Here is a 12,474-nt window from a genome sequence, read left to right as displayed (position 1 = left end):
TTGAAACCCTTCTAGGCTTTGTTCCAAGCTTTATTGACACTGGCACACAAAAGACGAACCGTACTGCACTTTCAGATTCCTGACCCACAATGCCTTATTAACTAAAAGACTACTGAGTATCAGTGAGATCAGCAAAGAATCCTGTGGCACCTTATAGACTAACAGACGTATAGGAGCATGAGCTTTCGTGGGTGAATACCCACTTCTTTGGCACATGCATCCCACCCACGAAAGCTCATGCTCCTATATGTCTGTTAGTCTATAAGGTGCCACAGGACTCTTTGCTGCTCTTACAGATCCAGACTAACGCGGCTACCCCTTTGATACTTGAGTATCAGTGGTGTAAAGTCAGTTGTGCCAAATACAAGGTGCTGATTTAAAAAAAATGCCATTCATTTTTTGATTGTCATTTTTTTCTGACCATATATTCCCACACTCAACCTCATCTGCTCTTCTGGGGGTGTAGATAATCACATCTCACTGTGGTGGTGGTGTTTGTTGGTGTTTGTTCTCATTACCGATGAAAGTCCAGTGTAGACAAGCCTACAAGGGGAAATGTCTGCAAAGGTTTGTAAGCACTCTAATGAACTATAGTTGCAAATAAGCAGCTAAGGATCAGATAGGTGTTGGTATGTAGACAGATTTTAGACATTATGGATCAACAAAACAATATATATTATTAATGAAGGACTGTTTACTAATAACAAACATATCACTTGCCATATATAAAATCTTTTAGGCTTTGTCTACACTGGACTTTCATCGGTAAAACGTTTGTCGTTCATGGGTGTGAAAAAAAGACCCTGCCTAAACGACAAAAGTTTTACCGATGAAAAGTGCCGGTGTGAGCAGCGCTTTGTCAGTGGGAAAGTTCTCCTGCTGACAAAGCTATTGCCGCTTGTTGGGGTTGGAGGTTTTTTGTCGGTGTGAGAGATCTCTCCCGCCGACAAAGAACGACTACACTGTGCACCTTTTAGCGGCATGACTGAAGCGGCATAGCTGTGTTGCTAAAAGATGCGTCGTGTAGACATAGCCTTATGGACCCTAAACTAGGTTATGTATAACTAATCGATGTAACTTTTAAGGAAGACCATTTATCATTTTGGCCCAGTTCAGCAAAGCTCTGAGGCAGGTGCTTAATTTTAAGCATGTGCTTTGCTGAATCAGGGCCTCTATCGAGTATTCAAACCCATCTCTTTGACCACCAGCCTTTAAGGAAAACCTTACCTGTTTGCAATTAGTTCAGATTTTGAAATCTGTGGGCCTGATCCAGCAGTTGTCATTCAGGCAGAGCTCCCAGTTGACTTCAGTGGGAGTTTTGTCTGAGCAAGGACTGGAAGATTGGGTTGCTATACAGCTAAATTATGGCTGTCCTGCATGAGTGTACTAGAGGAGGAGTCAGTGGATAGAGTCCCTTCCCCCTCATTGCACTGTATAGCTGGCAGCCATTATTTGGTCACTTAGACCTCGATCCAGAAAGGGACTTTGGTGTTGCAATGCTGAGCTTTTTAAGCACCTATACAATGCCTACGGAGAGAGAGATGCCCGAGAAGGGGATCCACAAAAGCTAGCACACTACGTGGGGAGATGCCTAAGCTATCCAATGGGAGATGCCGATGAGAAGGGTGTGTCGTAAGCTCCACCCCTCTCACAGAGTTTGCTGCCTATGTTTCCTTGCAGTCAACTGCTGGGAATCTCTCTACTGGAGTTAGGAGCTCTTGTGAGAATGGCTTAGGCACTAGAAACAGCCTCAGTGCCTGCCTAACTCCTCACAAAATAGTGTTTGTGGGGGTGTGTGTGGGGGGGTTCATGAAGGGTGAAGGAGGGAAATAGTGGCCTCCCTATAACTTTTAGATTAGTGGTTAAGGTACTCATCCAAGATATGGGAGCCCCAGTTCAATTCTCCACTGTACCAAGGGATTTGAATAGAGGTTCCCACCTCTCAGGACTGGACTGTAGAGTCACACTCACTTTTTCTCTGATAAACATTTAAATAAACATTTAAATAGTCATTTAATACAAAATGGAACAACAGAAGATTGAGAGAGGCCCACCTCAGAATATCCCACTGTCCAGGGGTTAGGGCACTCATCTGAGCGGTAAGAAACTCCTGGCAGAGTGAGGGAATTGTACCAGGGTCTCCGACATCCCAGCTCAGTGCCCTAATCACTGAACTAAAGGTTATAAATTAGGTTGTCTCTTTCTTTCCCCCTCCTCCAGCTGTTTTGTGTGTGGTTAGTTGTGCTCTGAGGATATCTACTGAATCGGGCCTCACAGGCAAGATTGGGAGGGCAAGGCCTATCTCCACCTTGTTTGTGAATCGCAATAAGGTTTAGGCATGAGAGAGGCATCTGGAAGCCCACCTGAGGCAGTAGTGCATCTGCCCACAAGCAGAAACTTAGGTATCTAGGGGATTTCTATGGTGGAAATGTAAGTGCCTGGTGAGTTTAGGCATCTAAGGGGTTAGGTGGCAGATGAGCAGGGGTTTTGTAGATCACAGTAGTACCTAAATTTGGGCCTTAGGCACCTAAATCCCTTTGTGGATCTGGGCCTAAGGGACAGATTTCAAAAGCTGTTGAGGCACCTAAAGATGCATATAGGTCCCTAGAAGTTGTTTCAAAAGCACCAGTGGAAGTTAGGGGCCTAGGTACTTTTGAAAATATCACTAGGCACCCAACTTCCATTAAAAATATCTGGTCCTAATTCTCTAGCAGAGGCAAGGGAAGGCCCGCGAGTGCTGACTTCAGCAACCAGGCCATAGAGAGGGTCTGGAGGTATGTCCATGGCCCCTCTCCCACTGTTCTGTAGGGAGTGTAGACTACATTGGTAGAACAAATATAGCAACTGCTTTTTCTAAGTATTATCTAGGACCAGCTCTGAGGCATGCCTGTTCTTCTAGTATGCTGCTTTAATTTCCCAAGGGATTTGGGTGGTGGTCTGAATTGTCCTTTATAGGAAGGGAGAAAAGGGGATTTATGACAGACTAATTATGTATTGGTAATGATATGTGTCACAGAACTTCCTGCCCTTGGAAGCTGGTCAGCCTGTGGGAATTACGTAGGAGGAGCTAATTACACACAGGCAAGGTCTAATTCAGAGGTGGGCAAACTACGGCCCGTGGGCCACATCTGGCCCACGGGACCATTAGGGTTACCATATCTATTAAATAAAAAAAGAGGACCCTCCACGGGCCCTAACTCCGCCCCTCCCCCCTCCCACTCCCAGCCACGGGGAAAGGGCTGCCCGAGCGCTACCGGCTTCACGGTTTGCCGGGCAGCACCTAGACCCTGCGCCCCCGGCCGGCGCTTGCCCAGCGCAGTTGGAGCCCGGGAGGGGAAGCGCCCAGCCGGGGGCGCAGGGTCTGGGGGCTGCCCGGCAAACCGTGAAGCCGGTAGCGCTTGGGCTTCAGGCAGCCCCCTTGCCTCCGGACCCTGCGCCCCCAGCCGGGCACTTCCCCTCCTGGGCTCCGGCGGCGCAGGGTCCGGAGGCATGGGGGCTGCCCGAGCGCTACCAGCTTCGGGCAGCCCCCATGCCCGGCTCTTAAACAGAGCCGAAGAGTCAGGGGAGGAGCAGAGCCGCGGAGGCTGTGCTCCTCCGCTGACTCTTCGGCTCTGTTTAAGAGCCGGGCTGCCCCAGCGCTACCGGCTTCGGGCAGCCCCCATGCCCGGCTCTTAAACAGAGCCGAAGAGTCAGAGGAGGAGCAGAGCCGCCGCGGCTGGAGGCTCTGCTCCTTCCCTGATTCTTCGGCTCTGTTTAAGAGCCGAGCTGCCCCAGCGCTACCGGCTTCGGGCAGCCCCCATGCCTCCGGACCCTGCGCCCCCGGCCGGGCACTTCCCCTCCCGGGCTCCGGCGGCGCAGGGTCCGGAGGTATGGGGGCTGCCCAAAGCCTGTAGCGCTCGGCTCTTAAACAGCCCCCGTGCCTCCGGACCCTGCGCCGCCGGAGCCCGGGAGGGGAAGTGCCCAGTGCTCGGGCAGCTCGGCTCTTAAACAGAGCCGAAGAGTCAGGGGAGGAGCAGAGCCGCCATTTTCCCGGACATGTTCGGCTTTTTGGCAATTCCCCCCGGACAGGGGTTTGAGTGCCGAAAAGCCGGACATGTCCGGGAAAAAGAGGACGTATGGTAACCCTAGGGGACCATTCTGTCCGGTCCCCGAGCTCCTGGCCTGGGAGGCTCGCCCCCGGCCCCTCCCCCGCTGTCCTCCCTCCCCCGCAGCCTCAGCTCACTGCATCGTGGGCGCAGTGCTCTGGGCAGAAGGGCTGCGAGTTCCTGGGGTAGCGCAGCTGCAGAGCCCGGCCTGACCCAGTGCTCTGTGCTGTGTGGTGCGTGGCTGGCTCCAGCCAGGTGGCATGGCTGTAGTGCCGCCAGCCACCGGTGTTCCAGGCAGCATGGTAAGGGGGCAGGGAGCGGGGGAGGGGGGGTTGGATAGAGGGGAGGGGAGTTCAGGGGGTGGCCAGGGGCCGAGGGTGTGGATGGGGTGGGGGTGGTCAGAGGGCGGGGAACAGGGGGGTTGAATGGGGGCAGGAGTTCCGGGGGCGGTCAGGGAGCAGGGTGGGGTGGATGGAGCAGAGGTCCGCAGGGGGCCATCAGGAATGAGAGGAGGGATTGGATGGGGCAGTAGGGGGCAGTCAGGGGTGGGGGTTCCGGGCACAGTCAGGGAACAGGGAGAAGGGGGGTGGATGGGGCAGGGGTCCCGGGGGGGCAGTCAGGAAGGAGGGAGGGTTGGATGGGGCGGTGGGGGGCAGTTAGGGGCGGGGAGTCTGGGAGTGGTCAGGGAGAAGAGGTGGTTGGATGGGGCAGGGGTCCTGGGGGGGCAGTCATGAAGGAGAGGGGGGTTGGATAGGGCTGCGGGAGGTAGTTAGGGGCGGGAGGCCTGGAGGTGGTCAGGGGACAGAGAGCAGGAGGGGTGGATGGGGCAGGGCTCCCGGGGGGGGGGTGGGCCCGTCAGGGGGCGAGAAGCGGGGGGGAGTTGGGGGCTGGGCCACGCTTGGCTGTTTGGGGAGGCACAGCCTCCCCTAACCGGCCCTCCATACAATTTCTGAAATCCGATGCGGCCCTCAGGCCAAAAAGTTTGCCCGCTCCTGGTCTAATTAATATAGAGACCCACTCTTTTTGCAAACCCACTCAGCAAAACCACTGTGGCTCAGCAAAACCGCAAGTCTTGATTTTGATTTGTAAAACCAAAATCAAGGGTAGTGCATGTCTCTGCCCCATTACAAATTTCAGTGGCAGTTGGATAAATGATTCTGGTTTTGGTCCATCTCTACTAATTCCACAGCCTGTGATTTGCTTCTCTTTGATTCTTGGTGGGTGGAGCTGTGGGGCCAGATCTTTACTTGTGTTAATCAGCATAGCTCCATTGAAATCAATGCAATCACACTGATTTGCATTTCCTGAGGATCTTATCCACAGTGCTGATCTTTCTTTTGCAGGAAAGGAGGAGGACTATGACAAAGTCTGTTATCAGTTCACAAGCTCTTTTTGTTGCTAATGATAGAAGAAACAAATATTGATAGTAATGTAATTAAAAAGAAACAAACTCTCTTATTTACATAGAATACACATGGAAATATGTATGCCCTGAATGGCATATGAAGTATATTGTCTACTTGATGTGCACATTTAGCTCACAAAAACATTATTGTGATGCATGCATACTCATCAAAAGGTCTGTCATGTCTGTCTACCTATTTTATCTGCATGTTTTAAGCAACTGTCTGTGTACTGATTTTCCATTTACTGGTGAATAGAAAACATCCCCGGCAAGGAGAAAAATGCAAGAAAATAGGAAATAAAAATATAGGAAAAATTCAGGGGTTTTGTTTGTTTCTTTATCAGGTATGTTCAGCAGTTTCAATTTGTATCTCTCCAGGAAATGTTCAAACTGTATCAGTGTGTGTGTGCTTATTGGGTTTTAATTTACTTCTTTTTCTTCTCTTTTATTTTAAGGGCACTCATAACTTATATGGAGCTCAAACTTTCTTCTTGTGCTTGGAAGATAACAGTGGAGCCTCTTTTGGTGTGTTCTTAATGAACAGTAATGCCATGGGTAAGAAAGATTTCACTATAACTATTTCCAACTGCTACAGCTTAACTTTAAAAAATATATATATATCTGCTGGATTGCTACACAGTGAACAAAAGTGAGTTAATTTAAAGGTCAGAATCAGGCATGTGTTTTAGCACAGCTACACATATAAAACTCGACAGGAAATTCTGTCTTTAAAAATATCAAGCAGCAGCTATATATATAATAAAGATAGCAATGTTAAATATATTTAAGGTGAACAATGGCTACTCTAGAACTAGCTTTAGCATCACATATAAGGCCCCAGTTCCACAATGTATTTGTCCCTGGATGGAGCCCTTGTGAAGGGTATAGTGCTCTGTGCAGCTGTAACCCACACACCTCCTGAGTGTGCTGTTCTGTCCCATCTAGTGGCATCGAGACCACTTGAGAGAGTTAAATGAGTCTGCTCTACAGCCTTAGCTAACAGCCAGTTGGCTTTTAGTTCATGCGGTAGACGCTCATGCACTAAACTCCAGAAGTCCCCAGTTTGATCCCGCTGACCGGGGCCTGTTGGCGTTACACAGGTATCTGCCCATGTGCAATGCATTGCAGGATCAAGGCCTCAATTGTAATGACAGGTCATGAAAGGATCATAGTGTTGCTTTTCATTAGAGCAACATACACAACTGTCTCTGCTTATCAGAACAGTCTAAGCCTTTTGAGACTGTGAAGATGCACTGGCTTTCTAGAGATTCCCTTTTCTTTGCAAAGGCATGTCAAATAAAATAAAATCTGAATATTTCACAACCTCCATTTGATTTCAAGGATGATTCAGGATGTCCTTGTTTTTTTCTGAACTCATTTACTTATCCTTAATGTGAACATTGCATGGATACATTGAGTGTTTAGCTTATGTTTAAACTTTCCTATATAATTCCTTTTCTGACAGAATTTGCTCTCCAGCCTGCCCCAGCAGCAACTTACAGAACAATTGGTGGAATTCTAGATTTTTATGTCTTCTTAGGAGACACTCCAGAGCAAGTTGTTCAAGAGTATGTAAAGGTATGTTTATATCAGATGAGGCAGTACTATAAATAATGTAGGTGCTGATATATTGTGATCAGGCTATTATCAGTCATTTCATATTTGTTGTGATTATACTGCAATGAAATGTTTCAATGCATGCTTAAAGACAGCATGTATCAGTCTGTAAAGAGAGTGCTGTCCTTTGTTCCCTATCCTTTTCCCCATAGTGTAGAGATTCCATTAGCAATGACAAACCGCCAGTGCTACTCTAAACCTCTCGTAATGCTAATGTATTTTTTGGTCAAACAACATTAGCCATTATTTGTATGTGGTTTCTCTTTGTTCAGGTCAACATCATTTTCAAGGAATCCTCTCACATAACATAAAATGCCTTTTGAAAACTTAGGGTAGTTGTAGCCGTGTCACTCTCAGGATATTAAAGAGGCAAGGTGGATGAAGTGGGATCACCTTGTCCTTTCTGAAAATGTACTGAGGCAGTATAGCCTAGTGCACAGAGCTCTGGAACTGGGACTCAAGAGTGCTGGGTGAGCTTGGGCAAAGCACTGGACTATAGAGTCATTCTCCCTGTTTCTGTGGCCCAATTAATATTTAGTTCAGTTATTTCAATTATTTAATTAAGATAGAGCAACTTCAATGGGAGAGATGGAGGGAGACTCACATCAGAATATTCCATAGCCCAGTGGTTACAGCACTCACCTGAGAGGTGGCAGATCCCCATTCAAATTTCTTCTTATCATCAAACAGAGGGGGGACTTGAACCCATGGTCTTCCATATCCCCGGTGTGTGGAATAAAGGTTATAAGGAAGGGCTGCCTCCTTCCTCCCCCCAGCACTCTGTTTTGTGTTGGGTTAGGTGGGCATACTATGGGATTGGGTCCTAGATGCACGTTAGGCTAAGGAGCACCTATCTTCCCCTGGTTCATGGATTGCTAGTACATATAGGCACCTCCCTGCAGCCTGGATTTAGGCAATCATCTTTGTGAGAGGGTTGGGGCTTAAGATACACCTCCCCCATGGCATCTCCCACTGGTTACTTTAGGCAGCTCCTCCCCTACTGTGCTGGCTTTGTGGATCACATTCTAATGCACCTAGGTGCCTAACAAAGGGCTGGTCTACACTACACAGTTAGGTTGACATAAGGCAGCTTATGTTGACCTAATTATGTCAGTGTCTGCACTAGAGCCTTCCCCCCACTGATGTAAGTGCCCTACTACACCGACATAATTCCACTTCCACGAGAGGTGTAAGGCTTATGTCGGTGTAGCTAGGGCAACACAGTGTCTGTGTAGATACTATGTTTCTTGCATGGGCTGTTGGCTGTCTTGTCAATTTCATGGCTCCTGGACAGCCGGGCAGCTGGACCCCACTCCCGACTGGGAGCATTGCCATGCTGAGTGTTGCAACGCCTAAGTCCTTTTGTGGCTCTGGGCCCAAGTTCTATTAATATTACTTATCCACGATAATACAGTCCTAAAATCCTGAATTCTCATATGCTCCAGGATTTTTATGTATACTTGCTGCCCTTTCCATAGTGATATTTCTTCCTTTATCATTTGTCTTTATGACTTAAGATCTGATATCCCTCTCCAATAATTGATTGGTTGCTTCTCAAATCATAGTTGTTATTGTTATAATTTGTACTGTGATAGTGCCCAAAGGCATAATTCAGGATCAAAGCTCCCACGTATTAGGTGCTGTATAAGCACATAATAAAAGACAATCTCTACCCTGTAGAGCTTACAGTGTAGTTTAAGATAGGAAACAAGAAGTGCTTGTCAAATGGAATAAGGGCCTGAGGGAGACAGAAGATGAGTAATAGGTATAAGGATTATGTCGTCTCATAGTACTAGCAATATACACAACTTCATTGATTCAAATAATTTAAGTTTGTAGTTTTTAAAAGTAAATATGGAAAAACTTTACAGTTGTAACTGCATAATATCCATTATGGTTCCAAGTGCTAGACATTGAGTAATTTATAAGCAGTTTCAGAGAAGTAAAGAACTAGGTAATCTTGCACTGACAAATGACATACAAATTGCAAATGCAACGCCCCTTTTTTTACTTAATTTTCATTTCTTAACTTTCAGCTGGTAGGAATGCCTGCAATGCCTTCATACTGGAGTCTTGGATTCCAACTTAGTCGCTGGAATTATACCTCTCTTGATGAATTGAAAGTTGTGGTAGAAAGAAACAGAGCAATTGGGATACCCTATGTAAGTAAAATATTTTTGGGGGGTGAATGGGGGTGCTTAAGCAGGTCAGGAATAAATCCTAGATTAGGATCTACTTTTACAGTCCTGGAGTAATTTATTACAAGTCAGTTCTGGTTAACATATAGAAACTGCTGTTAACAAACCTTATAGAGACTTCAGTATCTTTTAGGACTTTTGATGTTAGATTGAGAGTCAAAATTGGGGAGGTTACAGTTATTATTCTTTGTATTACTATAGCTCAAAAGGTATGTCTAAACAGCCTCCCAGACTGGGTCGTCAGACTCGGGCTCACGTTAAAAATAGCTGTGTAGACATTTCGGCTTGGAATGCTAGGAATGGAGGTGGACCTCAGAGCCTGAGCCACAACTTCAAAGCACTGTCTAAACAGCAATTTTTAGTGCAGTGACATGGGCCCCCTATGTGGACCTGGCCTGAGAGGCTCAGCTGTGTAGACATACCCTTAAAGGCCCCAGTTGAAATCAGTATCTGTTTGTGCTATTTTAACACATACTAAGAGACCGTTAGTGCCTCAAGAGTTTACAATCTCAATACATCAGATAGACAAGGAAGCACTGTTATCCCCATTATGCAGATGGGAAAGTGAGATACATGCTTACATGCTGTAGTACACCCAGAGCTAGTGCCTAGCATACTTGCCGCTCCTTTGTAGAGTGTCACTGAAGTATGTTCCACAGCACATTCCCCGTCACCACCCAGAGCTGTCCTACCCTGCAGTGTCGGAGACATACAGCCTTTACAGCTACTTACTGTTTTTGAAGGATACTATTGTAAAGAGAGATGGCAGTTAGGCACCTAGGCACATGGAAGTTGGGTGCAAAACTGCCATTTGTGCCTTTGAAAATCTCCCCAATAAATTTTATAGTTTACATGATCTCTGTGCTGCTTCACAGTTAGTGTGAAAATTATCCTAAGTTCTTACTGTCTATCCATAATAAAATAACAAAAATAAGTTTGCTCCAGAGTAAACAGAACATAATCATATCAAAATACTCAGGGCCCCAGGCTATTGTTTCTAATGTACAAAATAAACTATGCTATCTTTCAGGAAATTCAATACACTGATATTGACTATATGGAGGAGAAGAAAGACTTTACTTATGACCGAGAGAAATTTAAGGACCTTCCTAACTTTGCTGTGGACCTACATAACCATGGACAAAAATACATTATTATACTGGTAATGAACTAATTAACTATTTCACTTTACCACTGAAACAACGTTGCTATCAGAATTACTTGTATACAATAATTGTTTATTATTATATTTTGTGTAGATTGTATGTAGTGTATATATCTATTGCCTAATTCTGTCATGCTTCAGAAAAATGGAAGAGCTTACCAACTCTCTCTTGTGTTTATTTTTATTAGGACCCTGCCATTGCCATCTCCGGTCTCCTTAATAATACTCCATATTCTTCCTATGTTCGAGGAAAGAACAAGAAAGTGTGGGTAAATGAATCAGATGGAATAACAGAACTCATTGGAGAGGTAACTAGCTACTTATGGAAACTGCAACCCCCTATGTCTGTACTATGTGTTGTCACAGCAGATGAGGTTGGGTCACTGCGTTTGTTATAAACTCCATTTTTTTAAATTTTCAGTAAAATTAGCTGTTCATGGAAATTGTTTTATAAAGCTGTGTCTAAGAATGTAAGATGTATTCATTTTTATAGATTTTTTTTTTAAGACTTTTATTTACACTGTTAGGTGTGAAAAGGGAAAAAATGGGATACGGGGAGATTTTTCTGAGGCACAAAGGAAAGTTTGGAAGCCAGCTTCCAAACTGTCCTTTGTGCCTCAGAAAAATCTGTTCAATGGTATTCGGACACCTGACTTCCATTCTGTGCCTTTGAAAATCTCCCACATAATGTTTATCAATTTAAATTGCTTATTTGTATTTGTATAACTCAAAAATGACTTTGACTTAAAGATGATGAAAAGTGCTAGAAGCTGTATGAAGATTAGTATGAAGCAGGCCCTTGTTCTGAAGAGTTTACAGTCTAATGCTCCAAACTTTTATCCAATTCAAGGTTTATTTAATTCAAAGCCTGTTGAAGTCACTTTGATTCTTTCTATTCAACAGGCTGATAATCAGGTCCCATGTGTCCATATTCTCCAACAGAACCACACATGAGTAAACTTACATACATGCAGGATAGGGATGAGAGTTTAAAGCCAGACCCAACAAGTGGGTGTAACAAGGTAGGGTGGGGGTTTAGTAGTACCCGGGGTAACACTGATAGGAACGTGTTGGTACATGAGCCTCTCACCCTGCATGAGTAAACCCCCAGTTAAACTGCTTTAATCCATCTGCTTGCTTTTCTTCAGTGGTGAGGAGGTATAGGGAGGAGGTGTCAGGGTAGAAAGGGGCATCCCTGGGCTGGCAGAATGATCTCCAGGGGACCATTCCAATAAACTAGAGGTAGAAGAGCCCTGTGGCTGCTCTAATTTGTGCTATGGCGAGCCCCAGGATCAGGGAACGTGGAAAAGTCACGTAGAATCACCTTTGCCTCTTCCTCCAATTTGTCTCAAGCTCATGCTTAGGGCAACTGAAGACTGAGCCAATTGTGTGCACAACTTGATGGTTCCAACTCATTAAATTTTGTGCTTTAAGTCAATGGTAAGCAACTAAATCAACTACATATCAGGCATGTCAACATATTTTAAATAGTCTAAAGAAATAATAACACAACAAACCTTCGCAGTTGTTAGCCTCTATCACAAAAAGAATATGCATTTTTAAATTGCCTGCATAACTATTTACTTGATATATATACCATTACATTCTATCAAGTCGATAATCTGGTTTTAAAAACTCCCTAAATAGGTATTTATATTGCAGACCCTAGTAATTCTGAGAGCTGTTTGAAGCAGTTGGGCTGATGAATCACATTTAAAATACCTAACTAAGCATTTACATGAGCCCATAACAGCTATGATGTGACAACTCTCCTATATTTCTATGAAACATTTTCATTACTTTGATGAAAAGACAAATATCACTGAAAAAAAATCAAAGGAAATTAAAACGACTCCCACCCTCTAACTATTTAAAATGTAAATAATATTAATGTTGTGATATAGGCTAGTGACAAGTGTGATGCGAAATAAAGGACTGAATGTCAGATTTAACCTGAATTTCTTTGTTTTTGTTCTGATTGGGTCCCAAACCTTAAAATACAGT

At 45.2% G+C, this 12,474-nt stretch overlaps 1 protein-coding gene across 1 annotated transcript in view; it reads left to right on the top strand.

Moving 5' to 3' along the window:
- The window catches only part of SI (sucrase-isomaltase), a 152,910-nt gene that overhangs the window by 21,316 nt on the left and 119,120 nt on the right, over window positions 1-12,474 (top strand). Inside the window, exons 7-11 of the mRNA XM_065410672.1 lie at window positions 5,946-6,045; window positions 6,956-7,068; window positions 9,144-9,269; window positions 10,336-10,467; window positions 10,659-10,778. Of these exons, the coding sequence (XP_065266744.1) occupies window positions 5,946-6,045; window positions 6,956-7,068; window positions 9,144-9,269; window positions 10,336-10,467; window positions 10,659-10,778 (591 nt within the window). The remainder of the gene's footprint in view (window positions 1-5,945; window positions 6,046-6,955; window positions 7,069-9,143; window positions 9,270-10,335; window positions 10,468-10,658; window positions 10,779-12,474) is intronic.

Source organism: Emys orbicularis, chromosome 9, assembly GCF_028017835.1.
Source record: "Emys orbicularis isolate rEmyOrb1 chromosome 9, rEmyOrb1.hap1, whole genome shotgun sequence".
Classification (NCBI taxonomy): Eukaryota; Metazoa; Chordata; order Testudines; family Emydidae; genus Emys; species Emys orbicularis.
Note: the sequence above shows the minus strand (reverse complement) of the source record. Positions and strands in the feature narration are given on the sequence as shown.